This window comes from Pinus tabuliformis, chromosome X (assembly GCF_031772625.1).
Source record: "Pinus tabuliformis cultivar Carrire ecotype Pingquan chromosome X, CPIR1, whole genome shotgun sequence".
NCBI lineage: Eukaryota > Viridiplantae > Streptophyta > Pinopsida > Pinales > Pinaceae > Pinus > Pinus tabuliformis.
The window spans coordinates 692,929,269-692,955,434 of record NC_142308.1 but is presented as its reverse complement, the minus strand read 5'-3'; the positions used below and the strand labels follow the sequence as shown (position 1 = coordinate 692,955,434).

Here is a 26,166-nt window from a genome sequence, read left to right as displayed (position 1 = left end):
ACATTAAAAAAAAATTAAAAAATAAGAAAATCGAAATCAAATCAAAAAATTCAAAATAGCAAATCGAAAATCAAAATAAAAATAAAAAGAAATTAAAATTGAATTTAAAAAAAATGAAAAATCTTAATACATTCTAAAAACTGACCTTTTAATGTATATACAAACCATGTAAAAAGAAAATCAACTAACAAAAAAAAAAAAAAAACTAATCTAACGTGCATTCATATAAGTGAAAAAAAAAAAAATCGAATTGTATTTGTTGACTGCAGGTCCATGGGAGGAGAAGAGAAGCTTGACGGCAGCTTGGGACAGCGGATCTGTTTGCAGGTTTGCGTGGAAAGGAAAGGCAACACACAGGTGGCAAAGGAGGAGCGATGAGGAGCTTAGATGACTGGTGTGATAAGGGGATAGTAGTAGTGAGGAAGGATTTCGCATGAGCTGAAGACGCAGCGGAAAGAGCAACGTAGATGGATGGTAATTTGAGGCAGAGCAGACGCTGGTGGGATGAGCGATAGGAGCTGCGTAGGGAGCTGTGGCGGAGGAGGGAGAGCTGGTCAGAAGGAGAGGGAAGGAGATGATGATTGCGTCTAGCTGGAATGGAGCAGCGGTTGAGAGATTTGCAGATCTAGATAGTCAGGAAGGAAGGAATGTGTGGACGGATTTGAGAGGATGGAGCTGCGTGATGGAGCAGCAGATGGAGGTGGCCAAAAACGCAAGGAAAGGGAGCAGCTGGGCAACGTTGAGGAGTTTCAGCCAACAACAAAGGGAGATATGACCACTGCGAGGGTTATGAAGAATATGTGGAATCAGAGGGAGCTGAGGGATAAACGCGAGGTGAGGAAAGGGAAAATCACGGGATTGCTGCAGATTAATGGGTTGGAAACTCGATGGAGAAGAAGGGAAGTTCGAATGGAGGGTTAGAGCAGAGGTCTGGCAGCAACTGAGGGACAAGGAACGCAGATGGGGAAGCAAGGAACTTAAGCCGATTTGTCCAAAAAAAAATTCAAATTTTTCCTGCAATAAAAATAAAACCCCAGGCAGCAGCCAAGTAGCCAAAAACTGGAGAAGAAATTACAGATTGGAATGTTATACTTATGCTTAAAATTTATCAATGAAACCCTTATAGAAAATTCTCCATATTTAATTAAAATATTTAATCCACTTCCTTCAGATTTGACCCTGAAACCCTCATTAAATTTCCAGATCTGAAACTAAATTTAAACCCTTGCAAAAAATGATGTTGATGGACCTCCAGAGATCCAGATCTTACCCTCCAGGGCCTAGATCTGGACTCTGTACAGCTTTCAGCTTCAGATCTACAGCTGCAATACAACAAAAAACACCCAAACAATATACACAATGACCCAAAATACACTAAAACCCTAAAAACCAAAGTTAGAAAACTAAAATTAATTACAGATCTATGTACATAAATGGCAGATCTATCAGATCTAGGGAGTGTGAGTCCGACTCCGCTCCCAGATCTGATGATCTGAGGCTCTCAACAACCAGATCTAACGATTTAGCACAGAAAAATTAAAAAAAATTGAATTTTAGAGGAGGTACTAAACTTGAAACCCTTTATGCATCACCCATAAAAATATCTTATGATAAGCCCAGGATCACATTTTAAGCTAGGCTCTTCAGAAAACACGGATCGGTAGTTGGATGGTTCAGCTGAGAACTTCCCCAAATGCCCGATAATCTAATAATCAAGGATTTTCCTGCAAAACTCAATTCAGCTGTCAACATAGAGCGAAAGAACAATAAAAAAATTCAAATCTAATAGAGATACCTGTTATTATATTCAAAACTTAAATTATCATTCAAACCCCAGCAACTAAGCAAGATACCTGTACTCAAATCTCTCTTCAGAAGCTATTATTAATGGCAAAAAAGAAATTATGCACGAAAATAATACATCTTACAGCATTTCCATGAAGAGTAACACTAGCAGAAATTTAACCCCAAAGTCTTTCTTTATTGCTCATAAAAAGATTACAAGAGAGAGCTTTTCACTTAGTACACGATCAAAAAATCGGATGACACTGACTGACAAATGACCTCCTATTTAAAGATAAATCTTCCAACGGCTAGTTCAAGTGATCCTTATCAAAGTGATCTCAATTGTTGATGAGAACCAAAATTTCTTTTAATCTCATCCGTCAAAATTTTAAATATTGAGGAAATTTCGAATTTTTCAATTAAATGCATTTTAATAAATTCAAAAATTAAAATTTTGCATTTATTTCCTCAAAATTTTGACTTTGACTTAACCCCAGGGACCCAAGGCATAAAATTTAGCAAAATAATCAATTAACCTTAGTCCCTGGACCTATTAAGATTTAATTTTTTTAAAGGATCCACGAATTTTACCTCTAGAAAATTTAAATTTACCTAGGACCTAGGACCTATGAGGGGATAAATTATTTTTCTAACCCTCAAGACACTTTACATCATGATTTTTACATTTTTTACATCTCAAGGGGGAAAACCCATTTGCAAAAGACCCTCACAGACTATCCAGTTCTGCAACACAAATATAATCTAGCAGATCAAGCAATTTGTAATAAAATAAGCTAAACAAATAGTTAGGATTATTCCCAAATCACTTTTACATAGACTCGATCTAGAACACTAGGACTCCCCTAAAGATTCTAGTGACAAAATCCATTCCAGCTTTGGGGTAAGGATGAAGGAAAACTCTGCTAACCATCCGAGAATGGATCGGTCAGACAAAAACCTCCCGAAATGTAGATCGTTACCAGAAAATTAGGTTTACCTAAGTGATTACATACATGACATGGATCTGCTGAGATTATTTACATTATACACATGCAGATTGGGTTTACATTATAACATGACAATCAGGCTGATGATGATAGCTAGATGGCAAGAACACATTGATCAGGCGCTATCCCTTTTGCGAGAAAGGGGGTGTAATGCTATGGGTCGTTGACACGTAGTGGTCAACATCTCGCTGCCCCTGCGTGCCTCTTCTACTTTGTCCCTTCTTTCTGCTGCCCATCGCTCAAACGTTGAGCTCCCTTGGCCTTCATTCCCGTGGCTACATACATTGCTCGCTCCAGCTCCCTCGGTCTCCCCTCCATCCAACCTATAATCACCAGAAACATTTCGAAATTTTCTTTTGTGCGTAGATTTTTTATTTTTCATTAGAGTTAGAGGTTAACAACGTTTCGATTTATATTTTATTAGGCATATGATTTAAGTTAGGTTTGTATATTATTAGACTTAGGGTTAGATAGGTAGTGTTTAAATAATAATAAAAAGAAGAAGAAATTTTATGAATGTGTTTTTATTTTTGAATTAAAAAAAAAATTCAATTTTGGTTTCATTTAGATTTTATTTTTGTTTTATGTCGACTTTGATAAAAAAATAAAAATAAATAAATAAATAAAAATTAAAATTAAAAAAAATAATAATAATAATAATTCTAAAAATTTCTAAAATCCTAAACATTAAAAAATTAAATCTAAAAAATATAAAATTTCAAAAGTCTAAAAACATCTAAAATATTTAAATCCAAAAACATTTAAAAAATATAAAATTAAAAAACTTTAAATCATAAATCTAAATTTGGTGACTAAGAATTTAAAATAAAATTCAGGGTTTTTTTGCTTAAACTCTAGAATTTTTAATGTGGCCTATGGCCCATTAAAAATTTTGTTTTTTTTAACCCTTCGATTAAATTAAATTCCTAAGGAATAATTAAAAAAATTTAACCTCAAGTTCCTCAGTATCATTTGGTCATTAAATGCAATTTTTATGATTTTCCTATGGTCAAGGTGCAATAAACATTTTTTATCATATTTGGCTTTTGAAGAAAATTTACAAATCTAGATCTTGGGCAGTTAATGAAAATCATTTAAAATCTAAAATATCTTGCGTGATAAAGTGTTCGGCATTTATATGGATTAATTATGATTGTCACTTTTCGTCACATATTGAAAATCGTTTTGAATAACTTGTTTTACTTAATCTACGACACTGGTCTATAATTGTTTCTATCTTGTGGTCGTGTCTTGCTTACATTGGCGTTTAATCTATCAATCTGATTTAATCGTTTAAATTCATCAAGTTGTCCATCATTAAAATCTCCTAGAGCCTGTGATCCATAGGCTATCCTCATCCATTTACCTAAGGACTACCCCCCTTGACTTGTCTAGGATAGAGTCTAAACGGAGTGAGTAAGGATTTAAGAGTGACAGCTCTTACTCTGAGCGTTGTCGCGCTGCCTAGACACTTTGTGCGACAACAGGGTTAAGGGAAGAATCCAGGCCACATGTTATGGGACAAAGGGGTAGCTATAATAAGGAAATCTGACACTTGGGTATGTCAATGTAGAAGGGAGCAATCGTGGTACATAAGTTACCTTGACCTTTGTTTTTCCACCCTTCTTCATATGCATTTTATTGATATTTCTTTGTAACTGCTCAGGGCTCTGGGGGATGAGAGCATGATGTGTGGTATATAGCAGTAGGTACCTCCTTTTAAGGTGTGGCATTTCATTGGCCACCAGGGGTTGGCATAGTCATGGGTTCCTCAATGTGGAGGGGCCTCAGCTAGGGCCCATAGGAACTAGGGTGATGGCCATATATAAGGGGTAGAGCTTATGCTTGGGTTTTGTCCATGTGCTAAATTTGTGTGTCTCGACCATCTTTTGCATTTTGTAGTACATTTCATGTTGAGAGTGCCTAAATTATGTTCTTTCTTTTCTTTTTAGTTGCATCAACCTCCAGGGCATTGTTCCAGGCCTGACCCAAGGCGTGGGCAAGGGGAGGGGGAGGCTAATTGTTAAATTATGTTATGTTCTATGCTTAGAGCAGTTTACTTCTTTTCTTCTTATTAGCCACTAATTAGCAATCACATATACATTAAGTAAAGTGCAGAACATTAAATGATTGACGGAAAACAAGCCAAGACAAGAGACACAAGATGTGGTGGCTAGCCAAGGACAAACCCTAATGCGGGGAAACCCTTTGATCAAATCTTCTTTTATATTTAATAGTTCAGCAAAGAAAAATAGTACAAAATCAGAACTCTGTAATTTTATGTCAACAGCAGCAAACCCTAGATCAACAAAGTCAAACTTAGTCAAACGAGATGAAATTGACTTTGAATATGCTTGGTCAATTTCCAGTCAACTAGTCCTCGAATAGCCCGAAGAAGCAGCCCATAAACAGCCCCAAAAGCCCAGTCAAACTGTTGTTGACTGAAGTCAACCTGCTGCCCCAAACTAGGGGAATCAACGCTGGTCAAACCAGAGGTCAGATTGCCTCGGTTTGCGTGCCAAAATCTGTGGCATACCTAGGAGAGGCAGCGCCACCAAAACCGCACTCTACTAAGGTCAACGCTAGTCAAAGAGACCTTCAGCAACTTCTGCATCCTTCTTTCTGCGTCTTCCTTAACCTTCTGCATCCTCCTCCTTCCCACGTGTGAGTTGCTCCTTGTGTAACCCAAAGCTAAGGAGAGAGAGAGAAGAATGAGTGAGATGAGATGAGTTGATAATGAATCAACCTCACTTGTACTTACATGATTTGCTGGGCATGTGTGCCACACATTTAGCTGTTAGCCGACCTTGACAATTTGTCAAGTAAATACAAATAAATTCATATCTCCATAAATACTTGTCGGAATCGGATGATCTTTAGTTCAATCCTACACCGCTCGAAAAGAGGAATCTAGGAAAAATATCAGCTACCATGAATAAGATGACCCACATTGAGTTTGGCCCTAGTTACCAATTTTAACACTCCCTCTCAACTAGGGAGAACTCCATCTGCTAATCCGTCTAACCGTCGGTACTGTCCCAGCCATCAAATGCACTGCCTTGCACCGTTGACTCTGCTCTGCTCTGTTGAACTATGAAGAAGAAGAAATGATCGAGGATGTAACATACCATCCTCCACTGACCCGAAGTCAGTCTCAGAGTGTGTTATACCACTCTCACTGATCCCAGATCAATGGAGGTCATCCTAGCATAGGGAGTATGGTAAATACAACGATGCGTCCATCGATAGTACTACTAATGGTCCCTAACCCCATTCCCTACTCATTGATCAAATGAGAGGTACTTCCCATGAGTCCCAAACTGCATGGGTAGGATGCCTCGACAAGAGAACTAATCATCCTGTCCACAGGAGAATGAATCATCCTGTCCAATAGTTGCCACAAGAGAACTAATCATCCTGTCCCATAGTCGCCACAGGAGAACTAATCATCTCGGCGTACAGGAGAACTAATCATCCTGTCCTACAGGAGAACTAATCATCTTGTCCCACAGTCACCACAGGGTGTCACGGGGGAAGGTTAAATCTTTCACCCTGTACATAGTGCACCACCAGAGGATGGTGAGTCGCCATGTGGTTGCATGTCGCTCCAAGAAGTACCCCGTGCCCTTCTGGAGCTCCCAGAGCTCAATATATGCATCATACACGACCCTCATAAGAGGGTCTCTCAACGACACCAAGTCATTCTCAGAAAGTCAAGAATTTGACCTTTCCCAGGGGCTTCATCAAAATGTCAACAACCTGTTCATCTGTACCGATATGTTGGAGCCTTATTGCTCCCCGCTGTACCATATCGCGGATATAGTGGTACCTAATATTGATGTGCTTGGAGCAATCACGAAATACGAGTTCTCTGATAACCGAATCCCGCTCTAGTTGTTACATAGGATCACAGTAGTATCCAATGTGAATCCAAACAGCTCACTGAAGAGCTTCCGCAACTAGACTGCCTCACAAGAGGCCATACTAGCAGCAATGTATTCTGCCTTGGTGGTGCTCAAAGCCACCGACTTCTGCTTCCTGCTCATCTAGGATATCAAGGTAGATCCCAAAGAAAAACAGCACCCGGAAGTGCTCTTTCGGTCCACCACATTGCCTGCCCAATCAGCATTGGTATATTCATGTAGTCTCACATCTCCGGCAATGTATCTCAAACCATGTGTGATTGTGCCACAAAGATATCTCAACAGATTCTTGGCACCAATCCAATGTGTGTGGTGAAGCTCAACCATATGTTGACTCAACATGTTGACTACAAAGCATATATCCGGACGGGATTTCACTAAGAACATCAATGCTCTGATGAGTTGACGATACTCGGTAGCATTTTGTAAAACAGGTCCAGCAACACTACCGCTTAACTTCTTGAAGTCAAGCTCCATCGGGGTAGTCATGGGCTTGCAGTCCACCATACTGAACCTTTCCAATATCTTCACCACATATTTTCCTTGAGATAGGAAAATCTCCCCTGGTTTCTACTAAACTTCCAGTCCTAGGAAATAGTGCATCAGTCCTAGGTCCTTCATCTCAAACTCAGAAGCCAACTCCCTCTTACATTTGTGAATAAGAGGGTCTGCACCTATTAGAAAGAGGTCGTCAACATACAACACCAGTATGAGAGGTTTGTCATCTTCAACCTTAAAGTAAAGGTTAGGGTCGGCTTCACTCCTAGTGAATCCCAGCGTCATCAGGTAGCTATCGATCCTCTCATACCAAGCTCGAGGTGCCTGCTTCAGCGCATAGAGGGCTTTCTTCAACCTGCACACGTGAGATTCCCGATCATGAATCTCAAAACCTTTGGGTTGTTCCACACAGACTTCCTCTTTGATCGAACCATGCAAAAAAGCGGTCTTGACATCCATCTGATGTAGGTTCCATCCTTGCGAAGCAGCAAGGGCTATGATCGAGCGGATGGTGGTATATCGGGCATCAAGTGCAAATATCTCGTCATAGTCTATACCTTCCTTCTGAGAGAAGCCACGAGTGACAAAACGAGCCTTATACTTTTCAACACTTCCATCAACTGCATGCTTTATCTTGTAAAGCTATTTTGAAGTGACAACTGCTTTGTCAACTGCTTTGTCCTGGGGTTTGGGGACCACATCCCAGACATCGTTTTTCATGATGGACTCATATTCCTCAGTTATAACATCCTTCCATACTTGATGCTTGACAACTTCTGCAAATGATGAAGGCTCATTTTGGATGATCGTGCTCATGATGGTCAAGTATTCCTGATACCTGGTCGGCTTCTTACATTCCTGAAAAGTCCCTCTAGGTGCAATGTGTCCTTCAGCATCATCAAGTGTCCCCCTAAGCCATGAAGGCCTTTTCTTAGAAGAGGAAGGCTCTTGTAGAGGGGGATCAATAGGATCCACAGGTTCTTCCACATCGGGCATCGTCTCATCTTCCTTCTCCTTCAGTTCCCTAGTGTCAACATTTTTTAGATCCCCTTTGACTAGGAAGATTGTCAACTTTGCTAAGAGCCATATCTTCGTCAAAGGTGACATCATGGCTAATCTCAATTTCCCTTTGACTAGCCACGTAGATTCTATAGCCCTTAGTATTTTCGTTATATCCCATGAAGATTCATTTCCTTCCAGATGCACCCAATTTATTCCTTTCCTCCTTCGGCACATGAAAATATACAAGACTTCCAGAAATTCTAAAATGAGATACGTCAGGTTTCTTACCAGTGAACATCTCTTCGGGAGTCTTGGAACCCAATGCTTGATGAGGGCATCGGTTTTGCACATATACGGCAATATTCGTAGCTTCGGCCCATAGAAACTTCGAAAGTCTTTGATCATGGAACATAGCACGGACAGCTTCCACAATCATACGATTCTTCCTTTCCGCCACACCATTCTACTCAGGAGTATATGGTGTTGTAGTCTCCCTCTTAATGCCAGCCTCTTTGCAAAAGTCATGGAACTCATTGGATTCATACTCAATCCCATTATCAGTCCTTAAGATCGTGATCTTCTTTTCGTTTTGATTCTCGATCAAGGCTTTGAAGTGACGAAACCAAGTGAACACTTCATTCTTCTTTTTCAAGAAGTGTATCCAAGTCTTGTGAGAATAATCATCTGTAAAAGTGAGGTAATATAAATATCCTCCCAAGGAGTTCACAAGCATCATACCAGATATGTCTGAGTGAACCAACTGCAATATATCGGAGGTCTTGCTTTGGCTTGAGGGGAATGGTCCCATTTTGATCTTCCCTTCAACACATCCAGGACATACACCTTCTTGCTCTACTCGGAACTGAGGCATCCCTGTCACCATTTGTCTTGCATTGGATAGAGCTTTATAATGAAGGTGAGCAAACTTCCGATGCCATAGTTCGGACTGAAGTGATGTGTCACAAGACATGACACCCAGCGGACTTCCTCCAACCTGATATAATGAATCGACTCGAAACCCAAGAGTGAAAGCTTCTTTAAAATTCTTTTTCCATACACATACCTTGCCATCGATGAAGGTCACCTTGTAGCCTTTGTCTTCCATTGCCGAAACGGACACCAGGTTCTTTTTGAGATCAAGTACATATAGGACTTCTTGCAAATGAATTGTATTACCCTGATTCAATTGAAGAGTGACATTCCCTACGCCTTTCATGGGATATTTTGCATTGTCCCCAAGAACAATTTCCAGGTTGGTCTCCTTCTCTATCAAATTAGAGAGAGCTTCTTTGTAACCAGTGAAGTTCCTTGAGGCACCACTATCAATAAGCCAATTTCCCAGCGAGTCCAGGGGAGCAGTAGAGAGGGCCGCTGGTAGACAATATTCATCTTGCTTATTGTTAACAACGTTAGATTCATACCTAGAGTTTCTTGCCTTCTTGAAGGGTTGTTCTCCTCCTTGATTTCCGACATTTCTTTTACCTCTGCCATTGGACCTGCCATTCCTTTGATTGCCTTGAGAGTGATTTTGGTCATCGCCATGGTGTGAGTCCCTTTTATCAGGGCACTCCCTCGCATAGTGGCCCATTTTGTTGCAATTGTAACATCGTCCATTTCTTCCACCCTTCGGTCCAAACTTTCCTTTGGATTTAGCCCCAGAATTGTTTCTTCTTTTAGCATGAGAAGAAAAGGCAGAGGGATTGCCTTTAAGTGCGGGTATTTCTTGCTCTTCCATCCTTGTTTCTTCTTGAATATATCTAGCCATCAATTCCTCAAATCTTGGGATGACATTATTGTTGAGAAGAGTAGTCCTGAATATATACCATTTAGGTGGCAGTCCTCCAAGTGTTGTGATAGTCATTTCCCTTTCAGGAACTACTTCCCCAATAGATAGGAGATCATTCTTGATCTCGGTGATCCTTAAGAAATATGCTTGCATACTCTCACCTTTGCCCTTCTTAATTTCCTTCAGCTTATATCTAAGGAACAAAACTTGATTTGCATCATTAACTTTAAATAAACTTGTCAATCTATCATAGATTTCCTTGGAGGTGGTCAGCCCGGAAACATAGGCCACTAGGCGCTTGTCAATAGAGTCCTGGATGATCTTCTTTGCTTTGACTTCTCCCTTGGTCCACTTGTTTCTAGTAGCAGCGGATGCATTTGATGGAGGCGCAACAATATTGCCTCTTACATGGTCCAACACTTCCTGATCTTCTAAAGTCAAATCGAGAGACATCTTCCATCCGTGATAGTCAAACTTCTCACGGAGCTTGTCTTCGGCAAGGAAGAGTGTTGAGGACCCCATGAAGTTTTTAGGATAGCCTTGCCAACCTTCGGTGATTGTTCTTGCTCTTGCTCTTGTTTGGGCTTTGTCTTCACCTCACCTCTGGTACCATGTTAAATTATGGTATGTTCTATGCTTAGAGCAGTTTACTTCTTTTCTTCTTATTAGCCACTGATTAACAATCACATATACATTAAGTAAAGTGCACATAGAACATTAAACGATTGGCAAAAAACAAGCCAAAACAAGAGACACAAAATGTGGCGGCTAGCCAGTGACAAACCCCAATGTGGGGAAACCCTTTGATCAAATCTTCTTTTATCTTTAATAGTTCAGTAGAGAGAAATAGTACAAAATCATAATTCTGTAATTTTATATGAGCAACAGCAAACCCTAAATCAGCAAAGTCAAACTTAGTCAAATGAGATTGTTAAAATTGGCAACTAGGGCCAAACTCCATGTGGGTCATCTTACTTATGGCCGCTGATATTTTTCTTGGATCCCTCTCATCGAGAGGTGTAGGATTGATCTAAAGATCATCCGATTCCGATAAGTATTCATGGAGTTATGAATTTATGTGTTATAAGCTAATTCATCAAGGTCGGTCAGCAACCAAATAAACCCCACATGTGCTCAACGTTTTAGTATAAAAGGAGATGACTTGAGAGTCATTTCTCACACACACTTCTATCTTGATTTCTCTCCACTTGTCTTGGGTTTTAGTGGAAGAGAAATCTCGGAGTGGAAGCCCTAGACATTGGAGGAAAAGAGGTTGTCCTAGACTTCGATAGAAGGCAGCCCTAGACGCAGATGGAAAGAATCCCTAATGTTGTCCTAAAGAAGCCCTAACGCTGTCCTAAATAAGCCCCAGATGTTGTCCTAAGGAAGCCCTAGCCGCAGTCCTAAGGAAGCCCTAGCTGCAGTCCTAGAATACCCTAGACACAATCATCTAAATGAGGTTTGTTCACACTAGGGTAGGCCGCATTTCATAAGGGAAATTCTGGGCTAGATTTGAGGATGGTTAGGGACTGTTGTGTGCCCTAACCAGTACCAAAAATTACAGCAGTAATGAAGTGACAAACAGCAGCATTTGTATGGTGGGTTGGCAGCAAAGGAAGATGGGACAGCAAGGTGACATGGTGCTGCAAACACAAATGGGACAGCAAGCAATCATAGGAGCAACAGTGGCACAAGTGGGACAGCTGCTAACTAGTGCAGCAAAGCATAGGACAGCAGATAACTAGTGCAGCAAAGCATAGGACAGCAAGGTACATAGTGCTGTATAAATGCATGGGACAGCAAGATACATAGTGCTGTATAAATGCATGGGACAGCAAGGTACATAATGCTGTATAAATGCATGGGACAGCAAGGTTGTTAATTTTCGGTATGTTCTATGCTTAGAGCAATTTATTTCAATTTTCACAGTTAGCTCAATATCTCTTCCAGATTACCAATCACATCAGCATTAAAGTAAACTGCAGATAGAACATAAACATAAATCACAGAAGACAAGCCAAGACAAGAGGACACAAGATGTGGCGCTAGCCAGGAAAAATCCCCAATGTGGGGAAACCCTTGATCAATTCTTCTTATATGTTCTTCAATAGTTCAACAGAGAGAGAGAGAGATAGTACATTTACAACATAAGTCATCACTTTGACTTATCTAGATCAGAGCATAGATCATCTCCTAGGATGATGATACATGAGATCAGTTGAAGACATTCTACTTCAACTAATTCTTCAAGGCAACTCCTTCACCTATCATTGTGCTGCATTTCGTCATCATGCTGCACCTCACCATGCTGCACCCATCATCACTATGTTGCATCTCATCATGCTTCATTAATCATGACTGTACCCATCACTGTACTGCATTATGTGCCATTGCTGCACTATGTTGCCATATTGACCTATGTGCTGGCTGCACCTTGCTTGCTTGTTGTCCCTTGCTTGCTTGTTGTTCCGCGCATGCTTGTTGTTGCATGCTAGTTGTCCCTTGCATGCTAGTTGTACCGATACATGTTTGCTACACCAAGTATCATGTTGTTGTCCCAATATTAGTTTGTTGTCCCTTGCTTGCTTGTTGTCCCTAGCATGCTTGTTGTTGCATGCTAGTTGTCCCTTGCATGCTAGTTGTACCAATACATGCTTGCTACACTAAGTATCACGTTGTTGTCCCAATGTTAGTTTGTTGTCCCTTGCATGCTTGGTGTACTTGCTGCTAAGTACCATACAGTTGTCCCAATGTTAGTTAGTTGTCCCTTGCATGCTGCTCTCCTTCGGAGACAGATGCTCCGGCTGAAACCCCGGATAAACACTCCGGCAACTCCTTAGCTCCAATCTACCCCACGAAAAACCCTAGCGTCAACCTCTAGGGACTGCGTCAGCCTTTTCTGCCCTCTGCATCAGCTATCTTGGCAGCTCCAGTAGCTCCCGGCAGTTCTGGCTATTCCCGACAGTTCTGACTTCTGCCCTCTACGTCAACTTTCCCAGCAATTCCGGCTTCTGCCCTCTGCGTCAACTTTCCGACAGTTACGGCTCTACCCTCTGCATCATCTTTCCCAGCTGTTCTGACAGTTCTGGTTCTTCCGGGCAATTCCGTCTTCTGCCCTTTGCGTCAGCTTTCCTCGTTGTTCCGACAGTCCCTGGTAGTTCTGGCTTCTACCCTCTACGTCAGCTTTCCTGACAGTTCCGGCAGTTCTCAGCAGTTCCGGCTTCTGCCATTTGCATTAGCTTTCCTGGTTGTTCCGGCAGTTCCGGGTTTTTTTGAGGACGTTTAGTCCAAAAATAAGTGTGCCCTTTGTGTGGTTGTCTCATTTATTTTTTAGTACTTGATCTGTATAGTGGTGTAAGCTGCAGTGTATTTGCATTAATATTTTCCAAATATTTCCAAAAATAACTTATTAAAATGAAGAACACAAGTAAGTAACGCAAATCAGTTTACTGCAGTAGGATTTCTGGTTTCTTAGATTCAGAAATTTCCACACATTCTTTGTTTGAGGCTTGTTGTAACCAAGAAAGAAGATTAGGTGTGGTATGTTATGGTTCTTTGATGTCATGATGAAATCGAATTTGAAGATATGATGTGTTGTTGGCTAATTATCCAATTATAAGGATGTTATACACAATCTACTTCATATAGGGTTTCATGTTGCACATTATTATTTCGTAGTAATGTCATCATTGTGATGGTGCATCCTACATAAGGGCCCTCACTTATTCTTGCATAATCTAGAAGTATGTTTCATACTAATTGTATCACATCAATGCATATCTTAATTACATATTCTCCATTACATTCAAGCCTTCTTTCCCTCTAATCTTGACTCCAATGCTTAATGGCTAGACATTGGTTTTGATAGTCCACCATCATTTTATTACTTTTAATCTAGAAGTATCTTCATTATACAAACATGATTTTTATATCAAGGTTTGCAAGGACATATATGTAGTTTTACTAGGGAATCCCACCTTGTGCTACAAAACTGCTGACATAAAGTGAAGAGGACGACCATCGAGGTGATAGTGGGTGTTGTCCTCAAGTTTCCCTAGGGTTTGTGCTTGGTGATTGGACTTATCTTTTGAGCAGATCTTAGAGGTAACATAACGCAAAGACATATGTCTAGGTTTACATTTTGAGTACCCCTATTTTGTAACAACCCTCATATTAGGGTTTGATTTCGGATTGCCAATACTAATACATTTGTTAGAAGGGCTTGTTAAGGATAATGGACAATTTTTTGTGACTCATTAAGATTATTTAGGAAACATAATTTTTGGTCTCTTCTTCATTACAACTTAGAAAAAAGGTTTTAGCATGTAATTCAACCAACTATCTACTTAAACAAAACTTTAGAGTTAGGACAAGTAGTCCCAAGAAATAAGACAAATTTTAAACTTGAGAAGTCAAGCTTTCTCAATTCAACCCTCAATCATACAAAATGGGTTAAGGAAACACTTTTTATATACAATGTTGTCTTTCCACAATCCCTCTTCTAAGGAAACACAACAAACTTAGATATATTATTAGCCATTATTTTGCACCAACTGTCTACATGCCTTGATAAGCTGACGAGAATAAAAGGCGTGCAGCCCAAGCAGATAAACGAAGAATTACTGGTCCACTGAAACCCCAATGGGTAACCAACATTGGGCCAACCTAATGCATATGAAAAAAAGAATAACACCTTGATCAGATGCTTTACTATTTTAAATAATGAATATTAAAGAATTTTGTTGTGGCTCAAAGCCTCAATGATCACGTACCTGTGTTAATTGTGGTATGCTCTTTTGAAGATTTGGAAGTTTCAATTTTGCACGCACTCTTGAAAAGCTCACCTGTAAACAGAAAATGCATAATCCAGCTCAAGAGGTGAATCTAACATAATATAAATAAAATATATAATAGAAAACATAGCAGATATTCGAAGAATTTTCTTTCAATACATTTAACTACTGTTTCATGTACTTAACAAAAATTGCATAGAATTAGTGTGATATTTTTATCATTGTCTGTGTCAATATATTTGATGTTCATTTAAAGTATAAACGTGATTCTTCATATGATCTTTCCTAATTAAATAACACATGGATTGCAAAAATTATAGCCTCTTCAGAATATCAACTATAAATACTCATTGTGCATTTTGGTATATTTGAAAATTCCTTTTTTGGAGCACTTGGTCCTTTGAAGAAACGTTCTCCATTTACCTATAATTGTTTTGGCTTCATAGAAAGTGCACTTAATATAGGATCCTCTTAATCTTGGAGCAGATCATCTATGTTAAAATGATTGTTGTATTGTACTAGTAACAATGGCATTACATGAAAATGCTAGATCACAAATAAATTGTAATGTCCCTTTTCAAATGATCATTTCTGGAGACTGATTCAATAGCCTATCTGATTCTGGTAGGCTGTAGGGGGGAAAAGGGATCAATTAATTGTTTGAATATCACTCAGGTCAAAAGAACAACATATAGAAGTGACAGTGAATAATTAAAATAAAAGTGACAAAGGAGAAAAATAAACTTTTATAAAGTCACTTTAAATTATTGAGCAGGAAAAAGGGAAAAAATATGACCCATGGTATTTTGATCACCCATAGTATTCTAATGATAAAAAGTTATAGAAGGAGAATTGGAGCTCACTTTTGGCCATGTGTTGGTTATTCTTCTACATTGGGCTCTTGAAGCTCTAAATAAAGGGTATGAAACACTCGTGCGTAATCAGTTTTGGTGGTGACACTAATCCACCCTAGCTGGTTAAGATTGGTTTCAGTCATAAGATTATCTACCCTAGACGATCCAGAGGAAGAACCACCCAGGTTCTTCATATGGATTTCACATGAAGAAGACAGTTGATTTGCCAAAGGTCGTGGAGCTTGGGATAGAGACAATTTATCCAGTGCAATAGTTCCGAGATTATTTTGGGTAGATTGTATTCGTCTATGAAGGTTGAATTAATTGTGGACATCTGAATATTTTGTGGGGGGGAATCAACTGAAGGAGCCAAGTTAATCTCATTGTATCTTGGAGGCCATTCTCTTCGTTCCAACAGCCAAATTGCGACAGTGCAAAAGCCATTTCCAAGTTCTAGTAATTAATAAATTTTGTATGTAAATTTTGATGGGTATTAATAAAATATTGGATGGTGGAGCGAAATAGCTCATTAATTGACAGAACAGAAATATTTATATATATTTTATTAATGACTGAATGATGATTGTTACATAAAAGGGCCCCTGGCTTATATACTGCCTCGGGTGCCTCTTGGTGAAAGGGCATGATCTTTTGATCATGCCCTTTTCCCTAATTAATCTATAATTACAAAATTATTATTTTTTTACATAACATTGCCTTCCTCTCGAAAAGATGCTTTGTCCTCAAAGCATACATAACGACGAATGTTGTTACCGAAATGCTTTTGTCTCCCAGGAAGCTTCTTTCCACTTAATCAGGTATTCTTTGATTACTCGTGATCGCAACTTTTTTTCCCTGGTGGAGATGATACCTTCTGGTTCTAAAATGATCCTCCCTTCGTCATCTAAAGTCAGAAGTGTTGTCTATGCTGATTGGTGTTTACCAAGTGCATTTTAAGGCAAGATATATGGAAAGCATTGTGAACATGACTTTTATCAGGAAGGCTTAAGTTGTATGCTACTTGGCTGATCTTTTTGTTAATTTGGTATGGTCCATAGAATTTTGGTGCCAATTTGTTTTTTCCCTTTTGTTTTAAGGATAACTGCTTGTAAGGCTGAAGTTTAACAAATACCCATTCTCCAACTTTAAATTCTCTCTCTGTTTTGTTTCGGTCAGCCTGCTGCTTCATACAATTTTTTGCAATATTTAGATTTTCCTTTAGTGCTTAGACGACCTTTTGGGTTTCTTCTAATTGATCTTTAACTGCTAGAAGTTTTTTCTCGATAATGGCAAGGTCCTTCCATTTAGGAGGTCCATGACCATACAGAGCTTGAAATGGAGTCATTTTCACTAAAGTGTGGTAAGAGGAATTGTACCACCATTCGGCAAGATGTAACCATTGAGCCCACTTATTTTCTTTGTTTGTTGCATAACAACATAGGTAGGCTTCTAAACATTTATTGAAAACTTCTATTTGACCACCTAATTGAGGATGGTATGATGAACTCATGTTGAGGTAGGTTCCTATATGTTTGAAAAATTCCTTCCAAAAATTACCTTTGAATTTGGTGTCTCTATCGCTAACAATGACCTTGGGAAACCCATGTAATTTGTAGACATTCTTGCAAAATATCTCAGTGATTTGTTTTGTTGAGTCTAATTTCCTCATTCCAATGAAGTGTGCATACTTGGTGACCCTATCGACTACTACGAGAATTTTGTCCTTGCCATCAGACACAGGTAATCCTTCAATAAAGTCCATTGATATTTCCTCCCACTTCTGATTTGGAATATTTAAGGGATGGAGCAGTTCAGGGGTCATAATGTTCTCATTTTTATTTCTCTGGCATTTATCGCATTCTACTACATATTTTTGAATATCATTATTCATTCCCTTCCAGAAAAATGATTAGCGTGCGTCGTGCATTATAGTAGGTTTTAAAGAAACCTACATGTTCGACTGACAATGAATCATGGGACTCTTTGAGAACTTTGGCTTTAAATTTAGAATTTGGACTTAGGTAAATTCTCCCCTTGTACCACAGAATATCGTTTTTCCATTCAAATTTTGAATTTTGAGGAGGGTTATTGATTATAGCACTTGTTTCTGGATCTTTTGCATACTCACTTCGAATTTCATTAAGCCATTCTGGGACAGCAACTGAAATTGCAAGTAATGATGATTCTTCATCTTTCCTAGACAGAGCATCTGCTACTACGTTGTCTTTCCCTTTCTTATGTAATATATCCATGTCGAAGGCAGCAATTTTTTTGATCCATTTTTTTTGTTCTGTAGAGAGTATTTTCTCCCGGAGGAGGTGTTGAAGACTATTATGGTATGTTCGTATTAAAAATAGAGTTCCCAATAGATGTTGTCTCCACTTAGCTGAGACATGCATAATGGCGAGCATTTCCTTATTGTATGTAGACTTGAGATATTCTCACTTGTTGAGCTTCCTACTTTCAAACGCTATTGGATGACCATCCTGCATCAATACTGCTCCTATGCCAAGACTTGAAGCGTCACATTCAATTACAAAACGCTTTGAAAAATCTGGAGATTTTAATACAAGTGCCTTGGACATGATTTCCTTTAATTCTTCAAAACAATTTTTTTCCATATCATCCCATTGAAAGGAGTTCTTTTTCAACAATTTTTTAGGGGTGCAGATACATGAGCATAATTTCGAATAAACCTTCGATAGTATCCAGTCAACCCTAAGAATCCTCTTAATTTGGAGATGTTAATTGGTCTGAGCCATTCTTTTATCGCTTTGATCTTATTAGGATCTACTTTTACTCCTTCCTTGGATATTATGTGTCTGAGGTACTCTACCTCTTCTTTTCCAAAGGTGCACTTGGACATCTTTGCATAGAACTGATATTCTTCTAATATAGTGAGAACTTGCTCCAGATGTTGTACATGCTCTTTCCATGTTTTATTATAAATTATAATATCGTCAAAGAACAACAACACAAACTTCCTTAGATATGGAAGAAATACCTCATTCATGGTGGCTTGGAAGGTTGTTGGAGCATTAGTTAATCTGAAGGGCATTACCTTAAATTCATAATGACCTTCATGTGTTTCAAAAGCAGTCTTTGCTATGTCCTCTAGCCTTATTCGGATCTGCTAGTATCCCAATCTCAAGTCCAATTTTGAAAAATATTGGGCTCCATGAAGTTCATCTAGCATTTCATCTATAAAGGGGATCAGAAAATTATTCTTAATCATTACCTTGTTCAGTCCTCGATAATCCACACAGTCTAAAGGACCCATCCTTCTTTCAGACTAAAACCACTGGAGCAATGTATGGCTTCTACTTTTTGTGATGATTCCACACTTTAAAAGATCTTGGACTAATCTTTCGATTTCAGTTTTTTGGTGGTGTGGATATCTATATGGCTTGATGTTGATAGGGTTTGACCCTGATTTCACTTTGATTATGTGCTTGATTTCTCTTTCAAGAGGCATCTTCATAGGAAGATCTTGGAACACCTTTTTCTTGTCTTTGCATCAATTTTTGAACTTCAGGTAGTAGTTCTTGAACTTCAGATGTTTCTTCGCTAACTAATCTTGAAGCCAGCATCTTCATTTGATGACATTGCACTACATACATTGGCGATCCCTTTCGGATCAGCTTCATCATCTAGTATGACAATATAATTTGCTTCTGAGGGGGTTGGAACCCATAGGTGCAAACCTAAACGTTGTTAACTTTTGGGGTTACTTCAAAATTGTTTACACCATGCTTAGGGTGCTTGATGAAATTTGGGGCACATGGTGTATGTTCATTCCCTAGATGATCCAACGTGTATTTGCACATGAGAGATAGTCCTTGATGGATTTGCACAGCTGAGATAGCTTGCTCAATGGATGCTTGACCTCAAATCATTTCTACAATCTTGCATTTGAGCTTCAAAGTTCAAAGAATAAATGAAATTCTAAAGGTTGTTAACTTCCAGGGTTACTCTGAAAGTGTTTACACCATAATTGGAGTGCTCCACGAAATATGTAACACATTGTGTATGTTCAGCCCCTGGATGGTCCAACATGGATTGGAACATGATAGATAGCCCTTGATGGATTTGCGTAGTTGAGCTTACTAATTGGATGCTTGATCCCAAATAGTTCCCAAATTAGTGTTCTTCCCTTGGGCATCGTTTCCTCAAAATCTAGCAAGTCTTATGAGGGGAGCTCACACGACAAAAGCTAGACCAAGTGACAACACTACGAGGTGTAGCCCACTGTCATCATAGCCATTACCTCCTGCTCTTTATTGGATTTGCACCACAAGGGAGGCTTTCGTTAGTTTTTTTATGGTTGGGTAGCATCGAGCAGGTGTTCTAGTCTCGACTTTGGTCAGAGTGGCTTAGAAACACTAGAGCTCTAGAACCCAAAAACGTTTCCGAAGAAAACACCTATAGATGGCTCAATTAAGTTAATTAGTCAATAATTAAATATTTCCTAAATCTAACTTAGGAAAAGTGATTAATTAACAAGAATTCATTGGAAAAGGTGAGATTTCTCTAGAAACTCACATGAATCAAGTCAAAAATGATCTTAGCCATTGATGAGGTTTTAATTATGGTCGTTGGTGAGCCAACGAGAGATTATAAGAGGAGGTCGATGGGGTTGGAGCAAACACACCAGAGTAGAGAGTTTCCTTGGCAAATTGAGCTACCCGGTTGCAGAAGTCGAGCAGCGAGAAGAGTTTGAGCCAAAAGGAAGCAGAGGTGAGAGGGAGATTAGTAGCAGGATTCCGAAGGATATTTCCAATGTCCAAAGAGTCAATTAAGGGAGGTTGAAGTTATCCAAAGGAGGCTATGCAGGGGCTTGTGCAGAGCCTCAAAGAGGTCGTTCAATTCACCCAGAGAGGAAATCGATTCAATTGTTGGAGGCTAGGATTTTCACCAGGACGCTAATTGAATCATTTCCAGAGGCAACAACAAGCAAGAAGTCATCATCAGAGGCAGAATCTAGGAACTACGAGTTTGGCCAGCATAAAGACTTGCTCAAGTGTTTTCTGGAGCCAGTTTTGTGGCTCATTTTGTTGCCGGATTGCTTTTGGAGGAAGGGAAAATTCCCTCAATAATTTTGCCAATATTTCTGTCAAAGAGGATTGTCATTTTGGCATCCATTTTATTGTACTCATATTTGTTGCTGAAGAAATAATAATAAAACCATCATCTGTTGCACCAGTTTTCCTGCATTGGGTTTTCCGGGAACAATTGTCCAAAAATAACGGTGTCAAATTTATTGTGTGTGTGCTCTATATTTCTCAATTCCAGCATTTTATTTTCCTCAACGTTTCATTTGTAAAGAATTGTAGTGTGATTTATTTGTTGTTTGTCGTAGCAAATAAACTGCATAATTAATCAATTAGAAGAATAAATTTCCAATTGTTATGTTTCAAGGAAAATTTCACATCGTATCAAAGGGAGTTTCACAGAATAGAGATGAAAAGGGAAGAATTCGCAGTTCAGAGGGAGAAGTATCACAATTTCTCCAAATTTGCGTAGAGCCAGCCAGGCAGTTCGAACTGCTGGGCTGATTGGTCAATTTTCCAGTGCATGTGGCAAGAAAGTTTGCAGAGCCTAGTAGCAGTTCCAGCAAGTAGTAGTGAATCCAGGAAGCAGTTCCAGTGAAACAAATCAGAAAATTTGCAATGCAGATTTGTGTGCAGTTGATTAGCAGCAGTTTTTTTTAGTAGCAGAATCAGCGCCGGGTGGAAGAGAAATTGCACACCCTGAGGGATTTTTCTCAGAGGGTGTCCAGTTCCAGTCTTGAAAGAAATTTGAAATTTCCAGTTGCAAAGGAAAAACCAGCAAGCAAGGTTGCGCATTCCAAAAAGGAGTGTGAATTGCAGAGCAAGTAGTCGAGCAGGAGAGGAGGATATTCCTATTTATTTTACCCAGTTGTGAGTGTTGCAAAAAATGGCCTTAGTAGGACTTCGAGACTAAGATAGGCTAGATGGAGCCTCAAATTATTGTATCTGGAAAGCCAGGATGTCTTTCCTGCTAGATGAGCATCGCCTGAGGACATACGTAGAGAGAGTAATAGTTGTACCAAAAAACCCGCAGCAACTAGAGAACTACAATAAGAAGATGGCCAAGGCAAAGAAGTTGATCCTTGATGGAGTTCGAGATCATGTAGTCTCACACATAACAATCAAGAATACGACCAAAGAGATGTGAGATGCTCTCATAACGTTATATCAGAATCCTTTCGAGAATTGGAAGATGTATCCGTAGGAGAAGTTGAGGACCACAAAGATGCAGAAGGGTGAAGGGGTTACTCCTTATCTCACTAGACTTCAGAATATCCGAGATGAGCTCGTAACAGTTGGAGCAACACCTCAAGAGGGTGAACTGGTGCATATAACCATTAATGGATTTTCACTGGAATGGGCAACTTTCATCCAAGGTATTACTGGACGAGATCAAATGCCTGGTTGGGATCAATTATGGGTTGCTTTCACACAGGAAGAAATGAGGCTTTCTCTAGTTGAGGGCAACATTCGCGACAACAGTACCAAAGGATCGAAGAGTGTGAAGGAGGAGGAGAATGTAGCCCTTCCATCGAAGGGAAAGGCAAAGGAACGTCCCAGTAAGGAACAAGGCTCATAGGGAGGAGAAAAGAAGAAAAAGGACCTGTCGAAGATTAAGTGCTTCAAGTGTGGTGAATTTGGTCCCTACAGTAGTTAGTGTCCTCAGAGGAAGAAGGACGAAAGGGAGAAGTTGTAATATCCTCAATTTTGTGAGCATGGGAATTTTGCCCAATTTTGGTAATATTAATTAAAAGGGAAAACTAATATTTTGGAGAAAGATGGCAAGTATTATTTTATTGCAGAATGGCGACAAATTATTCTTTTACTAAAATGGTGGAGAAAGTAACAAAGTGGAAAATGGCCCCCACTAATAAAATAATATTAAAAGAAGTTTAGAAAGATGGAGAGAAAATATAAAAGCAAGGACTCATTTTGTGGATCATCTTTTTGCTATTACACTTCATATTTCATCTTCTCTTGGAGTTGTTTAGCACAAGGGCTAGAGTGCTATTTAGCACCAGGAATTCCACCCTCATTTCGGAGAACTTCGAGTGTCTCCCTAGTGAGGCAATTTGGGGAGCTCAATTCAGAGCTTCCATTGGACATTATTGCAGGAGTTTATTCAATAGTGCGTTTTTCTTGAGCGTAGAGGTATTTTGTGGAGCACATTGTGGGAGCAAGCGTGGGTTAGAGGCTCCAAGATTTTGCAGGGAATTTTCTTATTGTTAGACCGAAGTTTGGACAACGATTTGCCGAGCTGGATTGGAGGCTATTACCTAGGTCGATTTTTCTATCTTTTGGCAAGGGCACAAAAGCTATTGACCAAGTGTTGTGCAGGGGTTTAGAGAAGTGGAGTCAGGAGAGATAAGGGTTGGAGATAGGAGGTATTTCTCAATGGAGAAATTAGTCGGAGTTGGGAGAAATTTCTCATGGTAGATTTGAGCATAATTCAATACTATCAAAACTATGGGGCATTTTCAGCAAGATTGGGCAATTCAAATTTCACACTTCTTGGGGGTCACCAAGCGTCGGTGGATTTAGCCCAAACCCTTTCTGGGTTTTTGTGGGTTTATTGAGAAGAGTCCCCAGCTAATTTTACAGAATTTTTCGAGTGATATTCAGGCCTGAAATCCTCATTCTTATAGCAGGGCATATTGTTGATTAGCAAGTAAATTTGCATCACTTTGTGGGTTCAGTTTTGGCTTGGAGTTGGGCCAAACCATTTCTGGGTATTTTTGGGTATGAGAAGTGGAGCATCTTGCTGCAATTTTAGGGTGATTCGGCCATTCTTCAGAGCAGAATCTTCAGTCCCATTCTAGCAGTAGCTACACTAATTTCCTAGGTAGTGTGCAGTACCAGTTTGGGCCAGTGTTTCCTCCGAATCAGAGTTGTCTCACCTGGGTTTTGCATAGCTTGCAGTAGCAAGCCTAGATTCCATTTTCCTCACTCATTGTACTCATCATTCTCAAGATTAATAAAATGGCTTAGTTGTTCTGCTTTATTTTCCGAGTATTTTGATATGCATGTGCAGTATTTGTTCATGGTTGTTGTTCCTTGTACATGTTTCTGTTATTTGTTGTAAATTTTCAATTTGGAATATTACAAAAGCAAGAGCAGGCAACACCTTCAACAGAGATAGACAATTTATATTCCAGGTTAGAGGATGAATTCGCTTTGTATGCAGTTACACCTCCAGGAGAGAGGTGGGACAATATCGAGCTGTAGTTCTCAGAGTTGCAGAGGTTCGGGCAGGACCCATCGAGGTGAGCATCGAACAAGTGTTTCCTCATGGATCATTACTCTTGCTATAGGGGCCCACAATATTCAATAGAAGATGGATCAGTGTCAGATGGTGCAGCGAGTTTTTGAGGGACAGTTGCAGTACTAGTTGCAGTCAGATTGTTGAGCAGTACAGTGCAATTGCAGTGCATACAAACTCAGTGGACAATGCAGAGACTGGTAGCAGTCAGTGACTCAGAAGACAGTTTCAATCCATAGATATAGTCGATTCAGACTTGAGGTTCTCAGTTGTAGTAGCAGCAACAACATGAGAACAGTTGCAACGCAGAGCAGAGTTGGCAGCAATACAAGGTGCACAGTGCAGTGTCAGCAGCAGCGCAGATGCAGGATGGTTCAGCTCAGAGTAGCAGATGAATTAGAGTTGCGCAACAGTTGGTGGGCAATGGAAGATGGTCACAGTTTTTAGACATCAACAACATGTATGGGAGGATATTATGAGATTGTCTAGAGCAACTTCCTTGCTAAGAGGGAGTGTTAGGTTTTGATGGTTGGGTAGCATCGGACAGATGTTTTAGTCTCGAATTTTGTTAGAGAGGCTTAGAAACACTAGAGCTCCAGAACCTAGAAAATGTTTCAAGAGAAAACACCTATAGATGGCTCAATTAAGTTAATTGTCAATAATAAAATATTTCCTAAGTCTAACATAGGAAAATTGATTAATTAATAGGAATTAAATGAGAAAGGTGAGATTTCTCTAGAAACTCACATGGATCAACTCAAAAATGATCTTAGTCATTAATGAGGTTTTAATCATGGTCGTTGCTGAGCCAACGAGAGATTATAAGACGAGTTCAATGGGGTTCGCGCAAAACACACTAGAGTAGCGAGCTACCCAGTTGTAGAAGTCGATTAGGGAGAAGAGTTTGAGCCAGAAGGAAGCAAAGGTGAGAGGGAGATCAATAGCAGGATTCCAAAGGAGATTTCCTGTGCCTCAAGAGTCAGCTGAGGTAGGTCGAAGTTATCCATAGGAAGCTGTGCAGGGGCTTGCACAGAGCCTCAAAGAGGCAATTCGGTTCGGCCAAAGAGAAAATCGATTCAATTTTTAGAGGCCAGAATTTTCACCAAGAGGCCAAGCGAATCATTTCAAGAGGTAGCAACAGGCAAGATGTAATCATCAAAGGCAGATTCAGAGTAGTGTGAGTTTGGCCTGTGAAAAGGCAGCGCAAAGGCCTGCGCAAGGGTTTCCTGGAGCCAGTTATGTGGCTCGTTTTGTTGTAGGATTGCTTGTGGAGGAAGGGAAAATTCCCTCAATAATTTTGCAATATTTCTCTCAGAGAGGACTACCTATTTGGCATCCATTTTGCTGAAGAACTAATAATAAAACCCTCATCTGTTGCACCGGTTTTTCCACATTGGGTTTTTCAGAGGACAACTGTCCAAAAATAACAATGTCAAATTTATTGTGTGCACTCTATATTTCTCGGTTCCAACATTTTACTTTCCACAACGTTTTATTTGTGAATAATTGTAGTGTGATTTATTCGTTGTTTGTTGTAGCAAAGAAATTGCATAATTAATCAATTAGAAGAAAAAAAATTTAGTTGTTGCATTTCAAGGGAAATTTCACGGCTTCCCTATGCTAGGTCACTTAAAAGATATATCAAGTCCAAAGGTTAGAGGTGACAACGATAGTAAAAGGCAAGATACTCTTACTTATGAATAGGGCATGGAGGGTTGCCCACTTCTGTTGTAGATGTCCTTCCCTACTCAATAATCTAGGGCTGATGTAATCTACTCCCTTGACTTCCTTCCGTTGTCCTTCAAGGATCAATTATGATCTTACACAAAACTTCACCCTTCTCATAGTTGCCAAAGTCCTTCTTGTCAACTGATCTAAGGCCACTAAGACCATCCACTTGTTGCCCTTCTTAAAACCTTAGCATGACCTTCAATCTATCCTCCACTAGGACTCCAATCCTCCACCTCTCCTCCTTGAATACATTTGGTTTTGCTCTCCAAAACCTTCAAATCCGAGCTAGGGTTTATCTGAGGTACACACTTACCTAGGGCATTATGTTCCTACATAAAAAACAAATCTCACACACCTACATCCCTCATCTTCATGTGTTGCTCCCGTAGAAGAATGCGACAAGCCATGGAAGGCCTATACAGCGACTCAGCCTCCCAAGAACTAAACTTTTCGTCCACCTACAATCACGTTGCTCCT

The 26,166-nt window shown here is 39.6% G+C and overlaps 1 protein-coding gene across 4 annotated transcripts in view; it reads right to left on the bottom strand.

Moving 5' to 3' along the window:
* Nucleotides 1-26,166, bottom strand: part of LOC149141871 (uncharacterized) — a 371,617-nt gene that overhangs the window by 128,843 nt on the left and 216,608 nt on the right. For all 4 annotated transcript variants that reach the window (XM_089448940.1, XM_089448942.1, XM_089448941.1 and 1 more), the window contains 2 exons: nt 14,774-14,845; nt 14,567-14,666 (listed from right to left, as the gene is read on the bottom strand). In XM_089448940.1, the coding sequence (XP_089305066.1) occupies nt 14,567-14,666; nt 14,774-14,845 (172 nt within the window). The remainder of the gene's footprint in view (nt 1-14,566; nt 14,667-14,773; nt 14,846-26,166) is intronic.